Genomic DNA, 26,362 nt, shown 5'->3' with positions numbered 1-26,362 from the left:
ACTCTGCAATAGTACAACTCGGCACTGCCTTTGATGTAACTCCAACGACTTGTTTTTCAGTTTCATATAGCGCAACCTTAGAGCGCTTTTCATGAGCACCAGTTACAGTATACAAAGGCATATTCATTTTTTGAATCACAGGATGTTGATTGAGCCAACATGAGGCTTGAACCTGCTTTCTCAGCTCGCAGGTCAGCTCCTTTAGCCTTACGCCACAACCTTGCCCGTAAGTAGCATTTTCAATATTAATACAACAAAGTGATAGTTGTTGCTTATTTATCTTATGCAGCTTATAACAATTGACAAAGCCAATAGCCCTGGCTTATTGTAGGTGTAATGATACTTGTTGTGTTATATATCTGGATGAATGGACAGAAGCACCAAAATACCAATTGGGCAGCACACTATACTAAACATAGATTTTTAGCTTGCCGACTGAGACGACATATACCTAGGCATTCATGCCTTGACTCACAGATTAAGATACACTGACTACGAACAGCCAGGACGATGATTGGCCAAACGATTTCTTCCTACGCCCTGATTAAGCCCCAAGGCCGAATGGCCATGTAAGGGGGCAAAACACGTGTTGGCTGCCTTGTCCATCTCCTACACAGGAGACATTTTATCCGCATAGAAATTACTGCGAACCCGAAATCTGAATTTGGGAATTATTTCTGCGATTCAACTACAATTTTCTTTATTTGTCCTGACCTACTTCGGAATTCTCTTATTTACCAGTGGGATGGGGGTCACCCACTGTCAAGGACAAATACCTTGTGTATTTAACTCAATAATACGGCCAGTAAGGGACAGACCTTGCTACCCCCTCATCTTTTCACTAAAGAAAGCCGGGTAGCGACGCTATGGGCAGTGAGGACATTGGCTTTACTAAGTCAGGAGAACAGTAATTGGAATTGTGTGATATATTCGGCTAATTGGCCTATTTTCCCCAGTTGTAGCTTTCAAATGAACAGCAGTGGCGCTTTTAATTTTGCCTTCAACATTGTATAGCTCAGTTGGGTATCCCACGCACTATGACCAGAGTATTAACAAGCAAAAGCGCCCTCTGCGCGAGGGGGTCTGCCGATTCCCTTCCGGGAGCCAGCGGTGATAATTGATACCACAAGGCGCTGCCGCTCGCTCCCACAAGGCAATCACCACACGTGCATGCGTTGCCATTGAAGGCAATGGAACAGGTGCACGTGTTTGGGGGGAAAAAGGGAACCAATGGCTACAGGTCTCCTGATATGCAGCGCATGCGCGTTGTGTAGGCGAGGCCTGAAAAGGACTGGCGAAGCTAATCGGTCTAGCCTCTGCAAGAGGTATTGGCTTTGCCAATAAGTGTTAGCCATGTTGTGTACCAGCGTTGCTGCTGATCAGCATGGCTAAAAGTGAGTGCAGTTGAGCAGAGCAGAGGGATGTAGTGGAATAAAATGGCGTAGAGTAGCATAGAATGTTGTGAAGTGACGTAGAGTGTAGTACAAGTCGTGGAGAGTTGAGAAGTGCAGTAGGTTGGAGAGGTGTACAGTGAGGGGTGTAGAATGTCCGAGTTACACAGGGTGCATTGACGTAGAGTGAAAAGGGATTGAGTAAACTATATTGGTGGATGGTAGAGACTCAATCTTCCTGTCTCAATTTACCTGTTTTCATGGCTTTTCTTCCAGCCATGAAGTGAGGATGGTTGAAATCGGCCACCCACGGTCTACCTCCATGACCCAAGTGCACTTTAAGCTTGTTGGGACTTTCTTGCTGAGCAAATCGTTTCGTTAAGTGATCTTGAACCTAAAAACAAGGACAATGGGTACAGAGTTAGTTTAATAACCAGATTGGCCAGCCTTAGAAAAAAAACTAACAGTTTCTAGAGTACAAATACACATTCAAAGTATCACAAAAATCTACATCTTAAGCACAAAATACATAGTTAAAAACAACCAAAATTATTTCCCAATAGCTGTGCAGTCTGACCCCCATTTTAGATTCCTTATTGTAGGAAAGTTGCCTTTTAGACATTGTCATCCCCACGTTTTTGCCTCGTATTTCGGGGCAATTTTGACAGACAGTGCATTAGGTTCAGACTATCCAGGTCCCCAGTGGCAGATCTCCTCCCGAAAACTATACAATTATTCCCCCAATTGGTAAGGCCTTTAGCACCAATGTACGTCCCTATTAAATGGTACCCAAGGTACCTAGAGCAATGGTACTAAAAAGGGTCCCCAAGAGCTGAAGAATGTATTGTGCCACACTAAGGGAACCCCCCACTCACACAGACTGCCTTTGCAGGCTGCGCGTCTTGGTGCAGACAAAGTGAAAATACAACATGGCCCACATCCTGGTGTGCTGTGCCTTCAGACACTGACTGCAATATAGTGAAGTCACCCCTACAGCAGGCCTTACGCAGTGTCCACTATACTACATGTGTGGACATCTCTGTGTGGGCAAATATGCCCCCCGCTGGCCAGTCAAATTACTGCCAGTGCAAGAGACCAGGGCCGCCATTTTAAATACATGTGCTGGACACTGGTGTAAAAAGAGTTCCCCAGCTACACGATTGCTTCACTGAATCCAAAGATGTTTGGTATCAAGCATATTGTATTAATAAACCCACATGGATTCCAGATGGATTTATTAATACATGCACCCAGAGGTCACTTCTTTAGAGGTGCCCCCTGAAAACCTACCAACTACTAGTGTGCTGGATGACTGGTCCTGACCAGTATGGCAGGGTTATGTCCACTTCCCCCAGGAAGTGGTCATATAGGGGCGTAGTGACCTCAGGATCAAGTTGCCAGCAGGCTACTACACTACACTCCAACACCCTGAAAGCTAGTATTTAGGGGAACCCCTGGCACCAGGAAATCAGATCCTGCCGACATGGAAGAAGACGGATGCTGATGCGTAGCAAGTAGTAAGAACGGAAGGCAGCAACGGACTTGGCGCCAACCCCGCCAGCCTGTCTAATGACCTTGACAATTGCACCAGAGAGGACTTGTCCTGCAGCTGCCTGTGCCTCAAAAGCCTGGGAGTACTTTCTGCCTTCACCCAAGATCCAGAACTCCTGTGGAGTAGCGAAGATGCACCCCTGCATCCTGCTGGCATCTCAGCAGAGCTGCGAGGACTCCGGACCACCAAATACCAGACAATGAAGAGCATCACTGCACCCAAGCCCCCTAGCCAGAGTTGAAGTGGGCCCAACAGTGCCAGCATGGTCCCCAGACCATTCAGCTCCAAAGCACACTTGGGGTTTGCCAACTATGAGCTTCCGGACGTCACCCGCAACTTCTTTGTGCAGGTACCCCTCTACCGCAAGTGTCTCCAGTGACAGATGCCTCAGGACACCTCTGCACCCGGTCACCCTGGACAGAGAAGAGGACTAAAAGGTGTCATCACGTCAGCATTGCGATACCAGAGTTCTCTTGCTGGATCAGCCAGACACCCACCCCCATCCCCCCTACCCGGTCCCATTCTGCTGCCTGTCATTGACCGGACCGATCCTCATGGACTTAAACGGGACACCAACGTTGTATTGCACCTCTGCACCCAGACGCCCCAGTGCTGCCTGAGGTGACCTGTTGGTGCTGCCTTGGACCCTGCCCTGGAAGATTGGTCTTGTAAGTCGATGTTGAGTACCTGTATGCAGTATAGGTCTTTCATTCATATGATAATATTACTGCTCCAGAAATTGCACGAAGTGTTGACTTTTAAAAACTGTGAAATATTTCTAACCCAAAACATACTTTCAAGCGCTGCGAGGCCTCCGGGTAGCTATGCGCTATACAAGTGCAATTTTCATTTCATTCATTTCATTACCATGATGCGATTGACTGTGTGAATGCGGCAGATGACACTCTACTCTGATAAGCCTAAGGCCGGTCGACCACACTGCCCCCTAAGAGAACACCTTGGAATTGCTAGAGCAAGCCACGGTCCACTTCAAAGGGATACCTGGACTCTGCACAGTGTACCTCTTTTTGGTATACTATATAAAGAGCCATCTTCCTACAACCACGTCAAAGAAGAGAAAGGAGCCTTGCCCCAAACATTAGAAGCTAGTTTAAGATTGGGTTTCCCGACATCTACAAGTTAAAGAGTGTACAGACAGGAAAAGATCGGTCAGCCATTATGTTCCACAGAGGAGGTTTGATGGTACAAAACAGTCACCGGTACACAAGATTTCAGTCACAGCATATGTTACTTTTAAACTGCGCAGCATTACTGCTATCAGTGCCCAAGTTCCCTATACATGAGGGCTCCTGCTTCCAGGACAAAATCAAATGACATAAGGGATGTTTTGATATCGCCAACCCCTTGTTTTTAAAAGGCGAGATGGCAGGTGTGAAAGATCTTCTTTTTCTTTGTGTGTGCTGCAGGAGACGGTTTAGTTCCAACATTTTCAGCACCTCAGATGTAGTGGAAAGGGGGGGGGGGGGGGGAGGGCATCTCCAGTGCTATGATGCCGGGAAAAGAGCAAACCGCTGAAGAAACACGTTTTATTGCCAGGGAGTGTGCTGCCTGATGAAATGTAAATATCCGTATTTGGTGAATCGGCAAGTGTAAAGGCTGCTTTGAAACTAGTATTGGCTTTACTCGAGGTCAACTGAAGAATATTCTCTTGGAGTGGTAAACTAATCTGATGAGCTGTGGAGTGCGTGCTTTTAAGGGACAGGAATAAAGAAGTTTGCCTTTGTTTCAGTCTGCATACGAGTCAGATTTACATTTTGGAAGTAATTTATCTTGAACCGAAATCTTAATGTGTACTTGTGGCAGCCTATCTATACTGCAGTAATGAACGGGGTTTAGAAATCAACTGCTTAAAAACATAGTTTATGGTCTTGAATCTATACAAGTCCACTAAGAGGAAATTGAGGCTAGATGAACAATACCTAGATCAGGTTAAGGTTTTGGACTACTTGGGAGTCAGAATTAGTGAGAATTTAACATGAACGCCCCAAATCCAGAAGAATGTGCTTTCATTGCAACACGTGGACTGTGCTATAGCAAAGATAGTCAAAAGTTATTTTTCGCCCAATTTCACCAATTTTAGTAATACATCGGGCCAAAGGGTGGGGTGCAGCCTTATATGGGGCCGAACTGTGGGGGCCGGAACACCTGAACCAGCTAGAAGTAGTAGAAAACACATTTTTACGAGCAATGTTATACCTACCAAGGAACCCACCACTAATACCACTTCGCCTAGACCTTGGTCCAAGATCAATTGTCCATTCAGCTGTCATAAAAGGTGCTTACGTTTTGGATTAGACCTTGGACCAATAACACTCAGATTCCAGTAAATGAGGCAGTGGAGGAATTGTTAATGCTACGAAGACAAACAGCGTGGTTTGGTTTTTAAAAGTACAGCAATGGTTTTACAAATTAGGATTGGGATTCATGTGGGACGACGCAAAATCTATTACTAAAAGATTGGGTGCCCAGATAAAAAAAGAAGGAGGTATTGGGATTTTATGGATTATTCTTGCACTGAAGTTAGGACACTTAGTACCCCAACAACCAGTTGTTGTTTTTTTTAAATATTAAAAGCAGTTTTAGGTTTGATCCCTATATGGATGATGTTGAACCCCCTCAAGCACATGCACTTCACAGTTTAGAACTGGGGTTCTCCCATTAAATGCCATGAAATGCAACTGGAGTAATGGGTATGTAACCTTGCTTTGCCCCTTGGGTAACGCTAGCCATCAAACATTAGAGCACTTTATATTCTTTTGCCCGTCCAATGCTAATTTGAGGAAATCCAGGATTATTCCAGCCTGTCGGGTGTGGTCTGTCTCACGCCACACAGATGCCTTGTGTGTTTTTAGATCAGACACAAGGTGGCTTGTTTTTACAGTATCAAGATACTTGCTTTATGCATGGTGGAAAAGGCCTAAAACTGGAATAAGCCCTTGAAGTAAGAGTTTGCCTACCACTGGAGAAGCAAGTACGACGGCCTCACTGACTGCCGGTAATGTGAACGGATGATTGTGACTCAACCTGATAGCTGTGGTCTCCCCCTCCCTTTTCTTCCTTTTATCCAATTTTAGTGTCACGGAATTTAAAAGAACGGATCAAGTTTGAATTTAATTTTTTTATATTAGAACAATGTGGAGTATGAAACTGATGACTATTCCTTAAATGTATGCTCCGGGTTCAAATTGAATTATGCACGTAAAGGAGTATGAAGTGGTTTACTTTTTAACCTATTGCTATGTTTTAATATGAAATTTGTATGTATTGTGATATATTTATGTATATGATCATGTTATTGATTGAAATAAATGTACAACTTACTACTGCGGTAATGCAAGTTTAAAATAATGATGTATACATTTACAGTGCTTTGTCACATTCTGGGACCTCATCAGGCTAAAAAGACAACTCACTATTTCCCACTGCACCAACCAGACTTCAAGTAGGGAGCTCTCTGGTTACACACACATATATCTGCAGTGATTACAGTAACCAATAAAGGTTTCACAATGTAAAATAGTGCAAATCTCAAAAATGTGTTTAACTTGCATTTATATTTTATTTAAGTTGTGTGGCATTTTATATGCAGTTACTTGAGGGTGACATTTTTGACCGCACCTTTGATGCCAGTCCCCACGCTTACGGATCCTCCTGTTTGTGGCCAGTTTTATGGTCTACTGCGCCGTGTTTTTAAAGTCGAGTTTCCCAGATATTAAAACAAATCCTGCCTGCAACAAGCTCAAATCCAGGTAGCCTTCAATACTTTGCAAAAAACTAGAAAGCAGGTCTTTACACACGGGTGACTTTAGGTTTTACCTACAGCACGTATGCTTCGAAAGGTATGGTAAATAAAAAGAAGCTTCAAAACAGGCTTAACCCTTTACTCACTAATAGTTACCATTGGTTGGCTTTCCCATCATTATTGCTTCTAACTGGCCATGCCACCTGCTTCTTGCCGGCTGCTCACCTCCTCCTGCATTCTTCATGTGCAGCGATATTCACAGCACCATGTTTGAATAATGTTTTTGAATTTCATGCACTACACCTTCAATATCAGACAGTTCAATCGACAACCTTTTCAACTAAGTAGTCAAAAAGACTGCTCCGACTCACAATGCAAATCAGAATACATTACTACTTTGCCAAGCAAAATGTAAATACAAGAGAGACAAACTATCGTATCAGTGTTCCTCTTCTATAGCCATCACAAGTGGGAGGGGTGAATGAGGGCCTTTTATTGGCAGAAACAGTGGGGGCATTTGAGGGAAGAGAAAAAAAAGGTCATGTGTGGAGACGATGAGCTATGGAAGTGAGACAGAAAAAGAAAGCACTGAATAAGACAGACATGGGGAAGAAAAAAATATAAAGGGGAGTGAAATGTAGCAAGGAGGTAAAAGGAGGGAAAGAAGGGAGGCAACGACGATAAACAAAAGGGGGTAGGGAGACAGGAGATAAACAAGGAGGTGTAGACAAGGACAGGAACAAGACAAGTTAAAGCATAGGCAAGATATAGATGTGATACAGTAAGGGTGGAGAGAAGAGGGAGATTATAGGGAGGTTGGTGAGAGGGAACGGTAAGACATACATTGAAGGGAGGAAACAGGATGCAAGGAGAAGTGGAGGAGAGCAGAAAGTGAGAAAGAAAAAGTGAGGAGGGTAAGGAGTAAAGATTAGACAAAAATAAAAAAAGACGAAGGTGATCAAGATAAGCAAGAGAGGAGTTGACGTGGATAGGGGTGTGAAAAGGTGCAAAGAGGTGAAGAGAGGCAAGGAGAGAGCAATGGTAGACGATTGGTAGAATGATGAAGGCACAAGAAGCAGTAGCATATGTGCCCTGGGATGCAAGGAGCCCAGTACATCCTTGTAATAGGTGTCTTAATACCAACTCAGAGGAGAGTGGGTCAGTTTCTTCTGGTTTGCCCTAGGACCCTCCTCACTCTTACTACACCCCTGATATGGAGTGTTTTCAGACTTTACATAGTTATAAAATAAAAGTTTTTGCTGTCTTTAGTGCACACTTGACCGCAGGGCACAGAGCACCTTTATTGCCACACAGAGGAAAACATTTAGAGGGAAAATTGGTCGCAGCTGGTTTACAAAACAGGATTTCTTAATTAATGGATGTGGGTAAGAAGCTGAAGTAGCAACAAACGGGTTTCCAAATGTAGAATGCCTTATTGCAGCTTCTCGTCTGTTTAAATGTGTAAACATTAATGTGTAGTGAGTCTTTGTACTGCGGACCACCACTTCTCTTGACATTATCTCCCAGGGATGTTTGCAGTAAAATTGAACGTTGCAGACATTTGTTCTGCAAGATTAGCTCAAGGTCTTTCTTCTGGCATGTAACATCTTTGAATACCGTTAACAATACATCTTGCAACTCCGGTGTTTGCGAAGAGAGCTTGTGCTGTGCAGCAAACGTTACAAGCTGCCAGTCTGTCTTTATAAACTCCTTTATCCCATCAATATAGCACATAAAAGCTCTTATATGCAGTGCATACATCTTCTGCCGGCGAATGGCTATTAGGACAGAATCTAGGCACATTCGTAGCGTGACTGACACGAACCAGACATACCTTGCAGTATAAATTTAGGCGGCCAATACTATCCTACCCATATGTATTTGTTAAAGAGTTGCACGTTTCAACCTTTCAAGCCTGCTCACAGTACGCAAGGATGAATGAACCACCAAGAATTATATTGTAAGTGTTAAATCAAACTGATTCATACATTTGTTCATTAGCCTGGTACAGTATTTTGCTCTTACTGCGTAAGTAGAGGGCCTAGAGGGGAAATGATTCTTCACAAGCCTTCTGAAAACTAGCTGATCACTAGTAATTAAAAATTGAAGAGAGTTTTGCTGAAGCCTAACTCCTGTACAGCGGCAGTTGGGAGTGGCCTATTAGCCCGTCTATACCAAGACGCAAGTAGTTTGTACTTTGACAAATACTACTTTTGGTATTTCTTCCAGTCTATCGCAAAATCTGCACATCTATGTTTGAGATAGATAAATTCTAAGACCACAGGAGTCAGTCAAACTAATTTTTCATTTAGATCTGGATGGCTAACTGGGCCTTGGTTTAATGTCGGTACACTGTGGTGTGATGTCACCTTTTAATGTGATCTAACGGGAATCTTCATTCAGTGAGAACCATGCAGGTTTGATCCAGGTTGGTGCTGTGCCACATGCGAGTGCCTGCATATCCTGTACACCTGGTTTATATATGGTGTTGGAAAGCAGGGCAACACACAAATGCACACAAAATAATTCGGTGGGTACCAGTATTTACATATTTAGGTAGGTTTTACTATGGTAACACAAATCAATCCGATGAAAAACACATACCTTAAATGCAGTCAATTTTATTTTAAAAGTTTGTATGCAGATATTTCACTGCGAATAAAGAAGAAAATGTTTCTGCTGTCGGGGACCTAATCCTCATGTCCCCCTTAGAGCCATGAAAACAATCTGATGCAGAGCCATTGGCAAGAAACCTTTTTAGCCGAAAAATGCAAAAGCACAACATGTACTGGTGAAATACTGACCAAAAACATGCAGGCATCGACAGACAAGGATTCCTACATGCATTCCACAAAAAATTACAGTAAGGGATAATCTTGGCCCCCAGAGTTACCAAAGCCCACAGTATTGATCACATTTTGGTTCTCACTGTGAACGGGGGGCTGCTGCGGTTATCAGTGTCATTTGGGAGTCATTATTACTAAATCGGTTCAGGAGTGTGCCATAAATCCTGTGGGGCAATACAAGCCTTCACAATCAAAATAGTTGGGTAGTAGTCACCCTATAGTGAAGCACCTACCTGCTTTTCAACTTCTTTTGGATCCATGTCTGGGACTAAACGTATTGAGAACTTCCCAGTGACTTTTTTGGGGATCACAGTTTTGGCTCCTGAAGCAGAGAAGGCTCCCTCAATTCCGTGCAGAGAAAGGGATGGGTATCTCCACCTGTGCATCAGAATATTTTCCTAAAATAAGAATAAGAGGGTGAAAGCATAGATGTATATTGAATAACATGGACAAAAATAGAAGCAATACTAGCTTTACTTTAATACGACAGAAAAAGAACATAAAGAAAGCCCATGAACATGTGGCTGCAAATTGTTTTTACGCAAGGGAAAAAAGGTCTCCTAAAACGTATATAATATGGATCTTTTAACATTAACACTGCAGATTACTCTAGGAAAATGCAACTCCAATATTCATACATTTAGCTTAACAATGGCAAGCAACAGTTATGCTTAAATATCTTAAGTGTAATAAAGAAATCTCTATGGGCTAACACTCAAAGGAAAAATTGGCCGTCTATTGTTATTTCCACAATCCATAACATCATGCAAATCAGAATTCACACAACAATCCAAGTACAAGGCTTCACATCACAATATTTATACCAATAAGTAACACTTATAAGTACAACTTAAAACAAACCATATATTAAAACAAACAAATGAAAAATGTCACCCAGCAACTATTGCTTGTACTTTGTAGTGCCGTAGATTCATATGCTCTGCAAACTTTTGCCTTCTAGTTTTGGGCGCAGACAAGGAGTTGTTTTTCTACGAAGCATAAGTATCACTTTTGAGATAATTCCGGATCCCTCCCCAAACCCACAAAACACCAGGAGAAAGACAGCACCTCATATTGCTCCTTACACAAACATCTGAAGCATGTGCTTGCATTCGGGAAGGGTACAGGTACATAGTGCACTACAAAGTACAAACTAATATATTTTCAGTCTGTTACATGTGCTGCTGTAGATCACTTGGCCTACCTAGACGATTAAGTAGTACACCCCCCCCCAAAGCAGTGGCTAGGGAAAAGATTAAGTAAAGGTTTGGAATATTGTTCCAAGTACAGTAACTGACTCCGGTCTCCTCACAGGCATGAACATACACACAATGGCAAGTGAATGTATCAGGTGTTGACCGAAGAGCGCACTTTCATATGACTGCCAGTGCTATGCCAAGTAGGAAAGACATTGCAGCGACTACTTTTGTAGTAGAATGCACTATAGGTAGAGTTCATTTTGCCTTCGCATAAAACACTTGGATGCATTTAACCATTAATCTCACAAGGCCAGATATTGTATAATGGGATTCCGCAAGTAGTTGATGGAACATGGATGTCATCTTGCGTCTAGCTCTATGAACTCACCCTGGAAAAATGTGTGACATTTATTTACGAACATGACAAATGTGTGTTAGGTTACCACGATTATGAAAAACGCACAAATGAAATTGGACTTCGATACTGCATCGTAAAAGCATGCAGAATGTTAGACAAAGGTTTGTGATGACATTTAACAACAAATAAGCTAATGTAAAGTGTAACAAATATATTGACATGTTTTTCTTTATGCCTAAATGAACGTAATAAACAAACGATAACAGAAAACTCTAGAAAAGATTACATTTATGTGTTAAGAAAAGTGGTCATTAACATTAGAACGTGTAATATGAGCACTGACATTAAATAGAAAACAGATGCTATAATAATAATTTGTGATAGGGAAAAGTTTAATTTAAAATTTGCGTTGCAATCTTGAATGATATATTAACCCATATAGTGAAAAGAGAATTACAAATTAGTATGCAAAATTATAATGAAGTGTTAATTTTTTTTGTAGGGTACTTTATACTTACATTGTGTAGATACAAATCATTAATTTCCCTAATTGAAAAACTAATGCATCGTATTGAATAATGTGAAATTCATATTTTTGCATGAATTCATCATGCACAAGCTGTTTCACGAAGGCCTAAAAAAAGTGCTTTTCTTTCCTAGTATAAATTTATGAACCGATTAGTCTGAAGCCTATGGGAACCTTTCGTAAAGGTTCTACCTGTGCTCTAACACTTGAGAATTCCTTTCACGTTTGTAGCTCCCTCGACTGGAAACAAAATTGTTACTACCTAGAGCACATGCTTGGGAAAGAACTGACAAACGACGAGAACATGAACTTGCTTACTTCCTTAAATGACCTAACCAATTGTAGGATTAAAGTACAGTGGTCTTAAGGAAAATGCAAATTAACAGATTACTTAATTCTTCCGGATTTGTATACTTTTTACCTACTACATCATCTCATCCTACTGAAACTGAGCAATGGGACAGAGTGGTCCGACAAATTACTGATGTCAAGGGGAGTAACCTGGAAGCAATGGAGTACAATTGCCCAAAATAAGGACAGAGGCGGTTCCTACCTTGTCCACCTTCTCAAACATCTAGCGGTACAGAGACAGACGATTTGCACTTCCAGAAACAAACATGAACTGTGACAAAATACAGCGTTTGCTGCCGGCTAGTATGCTTGCGTAGTGAAATCTTTACGGCTGTAAGATTTGAAAACAGCTGTGCATTGACGCTGCAGTAAGAACAGGGGCAGACAAACATGGCCAGGAACTGGTCATTTGGGGATTTACTGAACTTTCCTCCATTGGGTTTGTATGAGAGACAATTGCTTCCTATAGACACATTTTTTAGGATTCAATCTCCCTCGGCTGAGGAAGATCACTCCTTCCAGATTGAATTTCAGTTGTCAATGCTTATTAAACCCTTTCAAATAATACATTTGATTGGTGTGCAAATTATTTTGAATTCGATAAAGTTCCATTCTGAGATAATTAAACAAAAACCAACAGGTTACTTTATCTGTTGTGGCTAATTTACTTGTTTCAAATGTTACGGACCTAAAGGATAGAGTTGATCTGAGAAAAGCTATTCAGTAATGAAGGAAAGTTAATAATTATCTTACTCCAGGTCCTCATTTGATAATTGTTCACCACAAGTATTCTGGTCCTTTTCAGTGCAGAACAATATCCTTCGGAGGACCTATTGAGATTAGTGTGGTAGCGGAGGTTATTCTGTGATATAAGTTTAGACCAATTAAATAACTGTTGAGATCCAACACCTTTGCGCTATGACACAGTCATCAGCAACAAAGAGTTGCTTATCTTGCAAAAAATTTTTTTGACAACTTAATGGTTTCACGGAAGTGAAAATAAGAAACCACCTTAGGCTGTGAATCTGGATGAAAGGTTCCTCTACTGTTACGGTCTGCAACTCATTAACCCTTCATAAGAAGTGATTCTCAGTAGGAATGCTGCCTTCCTAGACAGATATTGCATTTCACATGACTAATTGCTCAGTGTCCAAGGATTCTAGAGAGGACACCACTGAGGTCCTATGTGGGGACTGGCAGTGTCTTTGGCAGAACAGGTCTTTTAAAACCATCCACAAATGCTTTGAAGACTGGATTGTTTTTATAATAAAGATGTAGGCTGTCTGTTGCGCATATAAGGAGATACTGCTGCCAAAATTCGCCTAATGGATGTAAACGCCAACTTTGCCTTATGAAAAGGGATACAAATACATTTCTTGCACCAATACTTAAAAAAATATGTCTGTTTATGCAGTAATGAAAAAAAATTGCCACTTTGCTTCATAACAAGCTTGCATGGTAGGCTTGCATGGCTCACGCAGGATTAGCATACACTCATCTGAAGTTTGAGGTACCGAAAACCTAGGACTTCAGTAAATACCTTAATTCACTTCCTTGGATGCCTCATTTAACTCCAATGCTGGGTTAGAAGATGTGCTCTGATGGGCAGCTTCTTACTTGGGTGGACAGACACATCCAGAAGAACAGAGTACCAAGGCTGCCTAGATCACATAGGTGTGATGGAAAGGAGCATCTGGACATCTGCTTGAGCTACCTCACTACCGAACGTGTCAAAGATAGTGGAGCAAAGGCGCAGGAAAATACCCCTAGCAACTTCACCCACAGCATAATGCCCACTGCCCATGGACTGGGGTTGGGTACCTGAAGGTAAACCTTGAGCATTTTGTAATTCTTTTTGCAGCAGCTAACAGATCGACAATGTGTCCTCCATCTCTGAAAGTAATACTTGGACGAGGGGGGGGGGGGGGATTCATCTTGCAGTTGTGTACTTTTTGATACATCCTGCTTAGAATATCTGCAAAGTCGTTGTCCACCCCCGCAGATGCTCCACTATGTGCTGTAACAAAGAATGAATAGCCCAGTCCTAAATCGACTGGGCCACAGTGGAGGATTGCGGTCATGTGGTCTGGCCTCACTAGAATGGTTTTCTTTTGGATTAGCGCAAAATGCTTGGTGCCAATTGAAACACCATCAGCTCTATGAAGTTGATACACCACTTGTTGCTCTTGTTTCCAGGTACCGTGAACAGTCCTATTGTTCAGATGAGCTCCAGATCCCCCGGATTATGGCATCTGTGGTAATGGTCACCTATGCCCAAGGGCTCACAAATGGGCTTGGTGAACAGGTTGTTGTTGTTCCACCATGCGAGACTGTGTTTAACTTTAGCTCGACCAATAAGAGATCTTTCCATGGACACACTGCTTGTGACTATTGCATGACAGACACCTGCGGTGGACGCATATGAAACCAAGCATTCAGCACTATGGCAATTCAAGAGGCCACGATACCCCACCAGTTTCATGATCATTCACACTGTTCAAGAGGCAATGTTTTAAAGAGGCAGCAACCATCACCCTCTTGATTGAGACAAGTTTTGACTGTGATAGTTTAAAACTGCTCCCAAAATGACCTGAATCTATTGAGCAGAGAGGAGACATATTGGTATGTACTTTAAACCAAAGCGTATTCAGGAGAAACACAGCTGCAGGAGTGTGCTCTAGGCATTTCGGACAGCTTTCTTTAGCAGCCAATAATCCAGATATGGAAAACATGAATGATGCTGTGGGCCATTGTATTGCGACTACCGACAGGCACTTGGTTTGTAAAGTCACTTGGGGCTGTTGTGACACCAAACACTAGAACTCTGAACTGTAGTATTGTCCACTTACCACAAACTTGAGCTAGTAATTGTGTGCCAGATAAATGCATACTATTTTCCTTAAAGGGAAACGGAATGGATAAAAAAATTTTTTTTTAAAAAGCGTTTTAGTTTCGTTTTTAAGGGAAGGTAGCGGTCCCTGGGACCACTGCCTGCCCTTAAAAAATATTTTTTGATTCAGTCACAAAGGGGAAGGGGTCCCCTTCCCATTTGCAACTCCATTACCACCCTCATGAAGAGGGTGGTAATTTGCTAGTGTTTTGCGACCGCAATTGCGGTTGCAAAACATTCATACATGGCTTGTGAGTCGCTATTAGGAAGGGAACGCCCCTTCCGAATAGCGAGTTGCAAAATACTATTTTGCTAGAAGTTTTTGCGACTCGCAAATAGTGTTAGTACATTGGCCATGTAGGTTTTTCCATGAGCAAACGGGTCACAAACCAGTTTGCCCATGCAAAAAACTGGGTGTACATCTGGCCCCCAGTGCTTAACTTGAGGCGATGGACGGGGCCCACAGCCACTTATTTTTGGGGACTGGAACTTTGCTCATCATCCAGCTTTCATCAAGAACAAGAGAGAAAGGCATACAGGAGGGGAAGATGGTGGAAGACAAAGATGGGGAAACCAGTGGCAATGGGGGAAGGCATGGACAAAAAACAACCTGCAAGAGTGAGATAACGGTAGAGTGAGTGTACCGTGATGAATGAAGGAGGCATGCAGTGGAATCAAGACTTTAGTGCCTTGGCTTCTGGAAACCATGACATCCTGAAGCGCTGGTGGTGGCTCCACAGGAAAACATTAGGCACAGACACATTCTTTTACAAATGAAGTACAATCTTTTTGCCCCGCTGGGTGGGGTAAGGGGCTACCAATTCAATGGCACCTTTGCTGGGAAGTTCTTGTAGTTACTCTTGTACCAGTCAATATTGGACTGATTGTGTGGTGGTGTAGCAGAAAGTTTAGTTAGTGCAGAACTTCAAGCAGTATCATTGCTCAACAACGGATAAAACACACTTGTCTAAGGTAATTTCCTGCTACTGTGGAAGGAATAAACTAATTCGCCCCCTGAAATGGCTTATGTGATTGGGGTGAATGCAGGATACGTCACTGCTTGGAGGTTGAGGAGCCCTTTCCAGAACCCTCTGAAAAGGTTTATTCTACAGCACTCTCAGACAAATGGCTTCTCTCCTCGTCCTTCCTGAAAGAGCAGATTATTTTGGAACCCCAAACACTGCTGTATTATTGCAACTTTCACACTACCTCGTGCCAGTTAGTGTTGAAACTCATTCTTGGCAGGTTGAGTCTAAAGTATGGTTTTGGCAGTACCATACCCTTTTTAATCATTTCCACCTAAATAACTGGCTATGCCTAACATTCCGTTCTAGAAAACAAGTCATCTGTCAAAGCAGATTGTGGGCCAAATTGTGCTAATGGGTTTGCTAGCCCTGTCACTGGTGCAGGGCCGGACTGGGAACCAAAACCGGCCCTGGCAAAGTGCTCGGCCACCCGGCGGAGGTTGGGGGTGCCGCCGAGCTCTTTGCCAGGGCCGGTTTTCTGCCGATTTTGTTACAGGGACGATTTTTGCAGCTATGCTGAAAAAGCGGCCCTGTAACAAAAACGGCCCCCACGGGCCCAAAACCGGCCCCCACCCGTGCGGCGCACCGGGGGATTGCCCGGTGCCCACTACGGCCAGTCCGGCACTGCACTGGTGATCCACAGCGGATTGCCTCCTTACTGCATAGTGCAAAATCAGCAGCTTCAAGTCTGTACTCCGTATTTGTTCGATTATCCTCTCCATGTAATATTTAGAAAGAAAACTACATATCAAACAGTTTTCACAATTTCATATAATACATGCAAGTCTGTTTGATAAGAACATGGAAGTTTCAACAGCCCCATGCTTACAAGCATTGTGGCCAACCACAATGGCTTTGATTTCACAAAACTTGTTCACAAAGAAAAATCTAATACAACTTCTAGGGGAATTTAACGTATACCATTAGCCTTGTAAATCATTAATCTCCACACAATAAATCTGAAGCAACACTACTAAAATCCGGTAAACAATTGGATCAGAGTAATAAAAAAAAATTTAAAAAAGAGAAAATAAACATAGCTCTTATGCAAATATTGGCGCTCGTTGGAACATTCAGGTTTTCTAAATTCTACCAAACGTATAAAACCCACTAATTTGTCAGTAATTGCCAAAAGTTGACAAAACTGTGGAGCAACAAAACGTACTGCATATATAAACAAATTACAGTACCTTTGTATTGTGAAGCAGTCGTTTTGTACCAATGTCAGAAGCGTAGTCTTGCAGGTCAAAATCTATTGCCTGATAAATTTTCTCCTCGTCCTTGCTGAGGGGTGCCACAGCCTCATAGATGCCCGGGACCAGGATTTTTCCTTTCCTGTCAACCAGTGAATCTTTAAATACAGACAAAGCACACATATGGATAATTTTCACTGAAAGTAATTAAGCAGAACAATTTCCACTTCTCGCCGAAAAGCGTAAGAAAGGCGTGGATAGAGCTGTATTAACAGGGACAGGGAACACGAGGGCTGCACAAACTCTTTAAGCAATTCCTTCACTTTCAAACAATATATCAGTCCCTAGTCTTGACTGCATGGAGGGTCAGCTCCAAGCAATCTGACAATGTATGCGACGTTTATCTGACACTTCGACGACGAGAAAAACCCTAAATAAAAATAAAAAGAAATCCAGCAGCTGATATCAGACTAAAGAATCATGCCCAGATCCAACCATGTTTTATGGGGGACCGTCACTGCAGCCCTAAGGCATCACTGAGATCAAGGATTTACAAACACCCTATAACTATTGAATGAAGCGGTGCCAACCTGCACCAAGACTACCCACCCACAGCTACTAAAACGCTCTCATCCTTGAAATGTCTTGCTCCCCCCCCTCAAGCCATCACCAGCATGGAGTACTTTGAGGTTCCCCACACCTTGCATCTGCCTCAGGGTGGTTACCTAATTTAGACATGCCGTAAAATTTAATTGGTGTTGGAAACACTGGTCCACACACTATACAACTGATCAGCACTCACATTTCCCCGTCCCCTGCTCCTTTTATATACATGTCAAACCTGTAAAACTTCTGCAGCAGTTCCTATACATTTATTACTAGCTCTAGAATGACCACTTCCCTTCCTCTTTTTTTTTTTTACATATTTTCTCTGTAATGTTTGAGTTCCTAGATTTCATTATGTGATACGTGCAAATTGCCCCATCAACCTCTGCGAGTAAGAGAAGCACTGCATAAAAAGAATTACTAATACAATAAATTAACATTCTCACATTACACTGTTACAAGACTTTATAGCTACCATACTCATTTGTGGTTGATACAGGAAATTAGCACACATGAAAACAGTGGAATTCTAAATGAAATGAGCAAAACTATGGTTATAAAGGAAAAAGAAGGTGTGCATAGCTCACTTCAGATGCCACTGCAATCTAGTGAACCTTCCCAGGTGAATGATGCAACCCTCATCTGTCTCATCTCAGTCTCCTCTACTTCCACCACACCCTTCTTATAGTTATGGTTTCAGCAATTTTAAAGAGATTCAAACTATTATTTAATAGGCAACTCGATGGGCTGGCGGTGAAGGGTTTAGCATGAATGCAAGACATGGGATGATGCACCAAAAACAGCAAGTAGTTTATGTACTTTTGTTTCCCCATTTGCGTTTTAAGTCAATTTTAAAAAGTACTTTACCTTCACGTCAGTCCTAAAGGACTGCTTCAGCAGATTGATGATTGCGCAAAAGATTTTTTTAAGCAAGCACTGGCAAAGCCAATAGGTCTGTCTTCAATGTGCCAGCATATTTAAACAGGCATGTACACATGTATATTAAAGCCAAAACTTTTGACTTTGTAAATGCGGAGTGAAAAAAAAAAAAGACTTTCAGTACAGAATACATATAGGAGATAAACAGAATGAGAGTGTGACGATTGAGTATACTTTTCGGATGTTGAGCAGTCCTTCATGCAGTCCAACCGAAACACTTCCTAGAGGGCAGAATTGTAAACCAAAACGGCCAGTAGCATGAAGTGGAGCCAAGACCCCTCTATATAAGTTTTTTAAAATTAGGGACAACAGATCCACATATCCGCATGGTCATGAAAGCCCTAAAGCATGCGAAATGTTTTTGATTAGGAATGAATGAAAGAAAAGAATGAATTGAATAGAATGAATTAACTGAAATGAAAGAAATGAATGGAGGGATTTGTAGGGCATAGGGCTACTCCGAAGAATGTCCTGGTCTAGAGAAGGGAGCATATGGTAGGCACCCAGTAACCAGAAACTTACTGCCCAACAAAGAAAAGCAAAGTTTTTCATTTTCTACGGATGTGGTCCCAAGGTGGAATCAGACGCAATTTATATGGGAGCTCATTCCAGGCTTTGGCCGCACGAAAAGAGAAGGCTTTGCCACCCCTTCAGTCACGCTTAAAGTGTGGAAACATCAGCAGCGAAGCAGTAGCTAAACGCAGCATTCTAGAGGGGAGCTGACGGACGACAAAGATCTTTGCCAGATAGCCAGGACAGGACAGAAAAACTGCCCTATGGACCAAGACCAGGGGTTTAAATAGAATCAGTTTCCTGATGGGTAGCCAATGGAGGGCTTTCAAAACCGGTAGAATGGAACAACGCCTAGGCAAACACAGAAGAAGTCTAGCAGCAGCAACTTGGATCACCGGCAGGTGGTTCACCAAAGCCTCCGCCAATCCTAGGTAGAGCTTATTCGCATAATCCAAGTGCAAAGTAATCAGCGAATGGATCACAACTCTCCTAGACTCTAGAAGAGGAAGACATTTCTTCAGATTGCAGAGCATAGCGAAGCATTGGCCCAACACCAAAGAAATCGGTGGCCACATAGATAAGGCGTTGTCCATCTTCCCCCTTAAGTTTCTAACCACCGAAGACAGGGGGTGGAGGTGAGGGGGGGGGGGGGTGGAAGCGGCAAAGCAGGGGGGCAAAAATCTTCCCACCAGTTTGGCACATTTGATCCAAACGGAATAATTTTCATCTTCTCCACATTACATTTGATTTGGCCACACTGCATCCATTAAAAAATGGCAGCCATACAATCCGTAAAGGATGCTGCAATTGAGGCATGGGAACCATCCAAGGCAAAAAGCAACTGGGTATAAGAAATATATTTTATAACCAAAAGTCTCGACAAAAGAAGCCAGAGGGGACAGAAAAAACGTTAAAGAGGGTAGGCGTTATGAAGAGCCCTGGTGAACCCCCTGGTTGACTGCCTTGAACTCAGAAGAAAAAGAAGCGAGCCTGACATATTGGCCTCTAGACTTCAAAAAGTACTTACACCAGTCCTACACAATATCACCCCGCCTCCCCCCACACCAGACAGCCGAAGTACGAGAATCGAGTGTGAGAGTGTCGGAAGCAGCAGATAGATCACTTTGGTAATGCTTTCGTTTGCATTTATCACCAGGACTCCTCTCAAAAAAGTTAAGGCAGGACTAATATTTACCCACTGAATAATTTTAACATATAAAAGATTGGCATAAGTGCTAAACAATTGTAAACTTTAAAAACTTGGATGGTGTATCATTGAAAAGGTTACAAAAAATAAGCCACTTCAGTCAAAAAATGTTTTAAGAACAGTTAAATATAGTGTTAATGAAGATGTTGGCTATTATAGTGCTAATTCGCACTGTGCTCCACCAGGGCCACGATGATCAACATGCTGCAAAGAGAAATTCTTTAACTTCTGTGTACCAACCGGGAGGTGTGTTGCACCCTGAAGCTTTATGTCTGACCCAACATTTCTCCAACTTCTGTCTACATTTGGGGTGAGGTTCAGCTGTATCAATAAGTCCCTCATTCAAACACCAAATTCGTTGTTTTTGCTTACCCTGGAAAACGTTAGTGGAAAACGCAGTTACATAAAGTGCTTTGGTAAACACTTGGCCTTTGTACTAAGGATAGGTAGAAATCTATTGCAACATTTTTTTATTTTTTCACACAATGATTAAGCAAAAGACCGATGCTGAAATTCTTCCCGACCAGGAAGCTATGATCTAAATCCTGCCAAGAGTTACACAATGCATTAATTAATGAGATTGAGTTGTGACACTGTGCATGTGTATACAAGGTCACTGTAAATAAACTAGAAAACCTGAAATATTGCAACAAACACATACCCTCTAGGATTGGTTTGGGCATACCAAGGGGAGTTATTTTTGAACTCGGTTCTTGAATTTCGAACGCTATAAAAAAAAGCAGCACAGAATACATCCAAACACCTGCAACAGCAAAAAAAACCTGCCAAACAGGAACAAAAAGATCCTAAGTGACGGAAACAAAGAACTCGCAGGATTGGGACAAGTCCAAGGTTCATTCGGGCTTGTGGAAATGAGTCCACAGAACCACTTATTAAACTAAGAAGCCATGCACATTTGACATAATCCAGCTTCTGCAAGGGCAAGTGGGGCTTTCCTACATCTGAAAGTAGCCTTGCCATTGGGCTCTGTGCTATTATTGCTGAAAACATTACTCTATCACAAAACACTACTATAGTTTGGATGGTAAATCTGGGAGTAACCTTTACAGATCAGACTAAATTAGCACACAATATTCATCCTAGGAGACACAATGGGTTTTGGAGGGTTGCATGTAACAGATTCTTTCCTAACCCACTCAAGCCTATAGGGGAAACCCTCACATTTTCCTAGGGCCAGATCCCAGTTTTCATCAGATCGGTTGTTTCATAAAGGACCAAGGAAACCAATGGCCATGCCAGGCTCCTTAAGGTGAAAGTAAAAACAACTGATGGGACAGCGCAGATTCACAGAACACAAATTAAAGGTCATCTCTAATTTGGCAAAATTGGTGAAAGCACAATTGGGCCAATCTGTGAAAACCATGAACGTAAAGGTTTCAAATCTAGCTATGTGAAAGAAACTCACTTAAAACGCGGCCCGCAATTTCACATGTATAGTACTAAATATATATATATATTTTCCAACAAGAAAGCTTCAATAAAGAAGACGCCGCACACCACTCAAAGATTATTCTGTGGTTTTAATTCTCCTGTAGGTTCCCCACCTACGCGTTTCGGACAAACACTGTCCCTGCTCACGGTTAGCAAACAATTGTCCATCATTAGTTTCTGTTATTTATACAAAAAGACTCCATTCAGCAGATCAAGATGCATTATGGGCTTTGTAGTATTAGTGCTCTGCTCGACTACGAGCTTATCCACGTATCTTGGAGAGCTGGTGTCGCGCAATCACAATATCATGGGGAAACATTTTTGCGCTTTGTTTTATTTGAATAGCGCACAATAATCACACGATTGAGTGTGAACTCATAACTTGTTCAACCCAGTGCAGCAGATTGCGAATAACTTATTCATGTGATTTGCAAATAATGACTTAGTGTCCGGGAGTATTTTTATTTTTTAAGTAAAGCGCTGCTCCAGAAAAAGAACCAAATGTAGATTGATTATTAAAACCATTACTACTGGCTGCAACATTTTAGCTTCCATTAAAATGAAGATAACCACTCTTCAGTAGCGCAATACGGTGTCTAGAACCATTAGGAAAAGGCTCATCCACCAGATCTCTCCAGTCTGATACATCGACAACCAATCTTCTGTTCAGTAGAGCAACAAACATTTGGGGATAAAATGGGCTTGGAAATGTCCACTCTGGCATTGGTGCGTAACATAAGGAAGGATCAGATTTTTGACAGCCAGCCTTACTCTCTAGACCGAGTTAATGGAATCCTGGATTACGCCAACTACTGGAAAACATGGTCCATAATTGGAACAGAAAAGGTATTCAACAGGTGCACAGCAGGGCAGTTGATTTCATATGGCAAACAGCTCAGAAGTACACAAAAAGCCCACAAAAGGTAAGTGTCGTTTTAGCTGGATAAGGTAATAAGATCTTAGCTTACACTATATCTCCCCAGACAATGGCCATGCATTTGAATACACACTCCTCCAGCCAGTGATTTGTCAAAATCTTTTAATTCAAGGGAACAGGGATTGTAAATGTGTTCATTTCTGTCCTGCTGCCCAACACGTTTCAAAGCCTTCAAGCGCTTTCCTCAAAGGCAGTTTGATTGCATTAAGTTTCTCTCTGCTCACCACAGTTCCCTACGTGCTTGTAGTTCAATTCAGTTTACTTTTTAGCCTCCAGTGGCTTACGTGTGCATTTCAAACGTTTTTCCAGGATTAATAACTGCCCTCCAGTGGGCTTCAGAGTAAACATCCTGTTCCCCACAAATATGAACCAGCTGCGCAGTCATGTATTAAAAGATTTTGACAAATCACCGGCTGCAGGAGTGCCGATCCAAATGCATGGACATTGTCTGGGGATATATATCAATTCAAATGATAAAACCAATGGTTACAGCCAAGTTACAGTGAGGTGCTGAAGTAAGACCAATCAAAATCAATTGAAATTTACCAGTTATGGTTTACTGAGCTAACTATAACTTGCACCTGTCAGCCTCTCGACTTTAAAACTTTGGGTCATTTGAAGTCTTTAAGAGGGTAAACTTATTAAGGTGAATAGAATATTGGACACAGGTGTAGCATGTTGAATGACTTCAAATCCACAAGACCTACAGGGTACGGTCACTAGGAATGGATATCTTCAGCAATGTCATTGTGATTATCGATGTAATATGTGTGAGGTCGTAGGCAGTGCATGGCAGGGGCATATGGTAGAGTTGGCTCAAACTACAGCTAATTTCAATTATTTGTGTGTTCTAAAATGCTAGTTTTTACCTTATTTCTCAGCGAATTGCTTGTAGTGTTTTTACTGTAAGCTAAGATCTTATTACGTTCCTAAACCATAGGGTCACTTTAGCCTTTGTTTTTTTTTCCCCCTTCAGTGAATACACATATGGAGTGGTTTATAGTAAACCTATAAATACCTGCATCCATTCACTTTCACAATATTTTGGTACTTATTTTGGCTATAGTATTTTTTATAGGGAGAGATTTCATCCACCATATTCCTGCAGTATTCCTGCCGGAGGCCTGTACACCGAGCAGTAATCTGCTGGTACTTTCAGTGATTCTTGTGGAAAAGCAATATAGATCCACTTTTAAAAGGGGGTTGTTCAGATTTCCATGGGAAGGATGGTTTGCAGGGTGACTGTCCTTGAAAATAAGGAGCGTGAAAGAAAAAAAAATGTATTGAAGAAAGAAAAGGATTTAAATATCCTTGATTAGGGCCGGTTTCGCTGAGCCATCAAATCATAAAATTGCATTTTCATAATCTCCACAAACAATATGTAGATAGTCAATGTACATGCAATGGTGTCAGTGGACAGTATTTGCAAATGTGTTGGTCCTCCTGTAAACTACACACTACTTTACTATGTGGCTGCATAATTAGCCATTTATTTTCTAGATGTTAGTTACTGACAAATGAATCTGCCGATTTATTTGGTAGCATCTTTCAAAAACAGAACACACAAATACATATAGAAAGTTAAGAAAATGGTGTCTTACCCATTAAAGCAATGAGATCTGTCATTGCCTCGTGAACAGAGCCCCCATAAACGCCTGAATGAAGGTCTTTGGCACAGCACTCAACCTAATTTTGAAAGAAATCTAAATTATTAACCATTTATTATGATTTATTTAAAAATGTATAATTTTAGAGACTATCTACTGGAAATGCAAATGTTGAATACCACATAGTAAAGAATGGACGCACAGTAAGCCTACATGGATACGTGTTTACAAGTAACTATTCAAATGTAGTACAAATCCCCAATGGCAAGTATAACGGAGTGATGGATGAGCACTGGCAAGATGAACATGGACCATAGGTTATTTGATTTAGAAAAGGGAACAATGTATAATTTTAAGCAGTCGTAGGCAACTAGGCTTCTACTAATGTAGGCCATCCAAGACTACTTTCACATATACACCAAGACCAGATGATAAATCTTAAGACAAGGTTATTGGGATTCTAAATCCCAAAGGTTAGAAGGGGCCATTATTTGTAGACCAGAAAGACATTCAGTTTATCTCAAAGTTTGGCCAGCTTAACAGCGTGCATTGCACACAAAGCCCTGCATCAACGCTCCCCGCAGTATCTTACAGATAAACTTCACAAAGCCAGCAGCTCTAGATCACGGAGGAGCTCCAACACCCTCGCTCTTGTCCTTCCTCAAGAAAACCACACAATCTCGCTCCTTTTCTGGGGACGCTCCTAACATCTGGAACTCCCACCCCAAAGATCTTCGTTGGGACCCCTCTTACCGCCAGCTTCAAAAAAAGACCTCAAACTTCTCCTGCTGAACAAATACTAGGGTCCTTAAATCCGCCCCTGGGCACTCATCCCACCCCTACCTCCTACTGTTCTCCTCCCCCTCATCTTCCTTCACCCACTAACTCATCCCACCAGTCTTTCCTAAAGGACCTGCCCCGTCCCACCAGGTATTACAGAACCCCCCCTCCCCAGCCTACCCCCATTCACTTACCCTTCTCCCCCCTTCTCCATGCTTTACCTCCCACGCTAAGCTAATCTCTCAGGACTTGCGGCAACCCTTGGCAACACATGTAATGTGACAATGTAAAACTAGAGCCGTTTTGACCTTGTTGGATTTTGAATACTACCTCATTGTAATCCTGTTACATTCAATTAATTTTATCTATGTATAGCTGTATGATATTGCCTTAACTATCCCCCTCCCTTGCCTCTCCCCATTCCCATACCCTACCCCCTCTTTTTACACCTTTTCCCTCGCTCACTAATCTAATTAATTTCTCTTGATTTGCTGTAACCCTTTTGGCAACTTGTTTGTTTAGATGGTTTAATATTTAAATTGTTTTCTACTGTCTGTATTGGTTTCTGAATACTACCTCATTGTAAATGTTGCTATATTGCAATGAATACTCATGTAAAGCGCTGCGATACCCCCGGGTCCAGTTAGCGCTATATAAAACATGTTGAATAAATAACTACGGATACTTGCCACTGCAAGACTTTATTCAATACTGTGTGAGGAGAATGCCCCGCACATGGTAAATGGGTGTCTACCCCTGCCCAGAGTCCCAGGCTGTATGTGAGGCAGGTATCCTTACTTTTGCTTAGGCCCCCAGTGTCACACTACCCCTGCGTGTGCACAAAGGTGTAGGCTTGTGTGGGGTCGGTGCACTCCATTGTGCATGCTCCTAGCTTAGCAGGATACAAGGTACAGGGTAAGGATAGCTTCCCCAGACAGCAGCTGAGTATTGCCTGCATTCCCTTGGTGGTGGGGTGGAGACTCAGACACTGAAATGAAGAGTATGGTGACATGGTTCCCTTTGACAATTTAACGAAGACCTTGTTAGTACATGATTGCCAATGTGTTCTTACTGTACAGTGCAATTTGGTAGTGTATAGGGGTGAAAGGTGCAACCGCAGTTCTTTGCTCAAGGTGAGTATGTTTTTGTCTTTTTGCCCATCTGAAAAGGTAATGGCAGCCCAGGTTAAAATACATCACTATATGTAACGAGAATCAAGACTTTGTA

The 26,362-nt window shown here is 42.1% G+C and overlaps 1 protein-coding gene across 2 annotated transcripts in view; it reads right to left on the bottom strand.

The window, feature by feature from the left end:
- The window catches only part of CNDP2 (carnosine dipeptidase 2), a 91,417-nt gene that overhangs the window by 15,928 nt on the left and 49,127 nt on the right, over positions 1 to 26,362 (bottom strand). For both annotated transcript variants that reach the window (XM_078687818.1, XM_078687819.1), the window contains exons 6-9: positions 24,350 to 24,434; positions 17,092 to 17,252; positions 9,786 to 9,950; positions 1,644 to 1,785 (exon numbers count right to left, since the gene is read on the bottom strand). In XM_078687818.1, coding sequence (XP_078543944.1) covers positions 1,644 to 1,785; positions 9,786 to 9,950; positions 17,092 to 17,252; positions 24,350 to 24,434 — 553 coding nt within the window. The remainder of the gene's footprint in view (positions 1 to 1,643; positions 1,786 to 9,785; positions 9,951 to 17,091; positions 17,253 to 24,349; positions 24,435 to 26,362) is intronic.

This window comes from Lissotriton helveticus, chromosome 4_1 (genome assembly GCF_964261635.1).
Source record: "Lissotriton helveticus chromosome 4_1, aLisHel1.1, whole genome shotgun sequence".
Classification (NCBI taxonomy): domain Eukaryota; kingdom Metazoa; phylum Chordata; class Amphibia; order Caudata; family Salamandridae; genus Lissotriton; species Lissotriton helveticus.
This window is presented reverse-complemented; position numbering and strand designations above follow the sequence as displayed.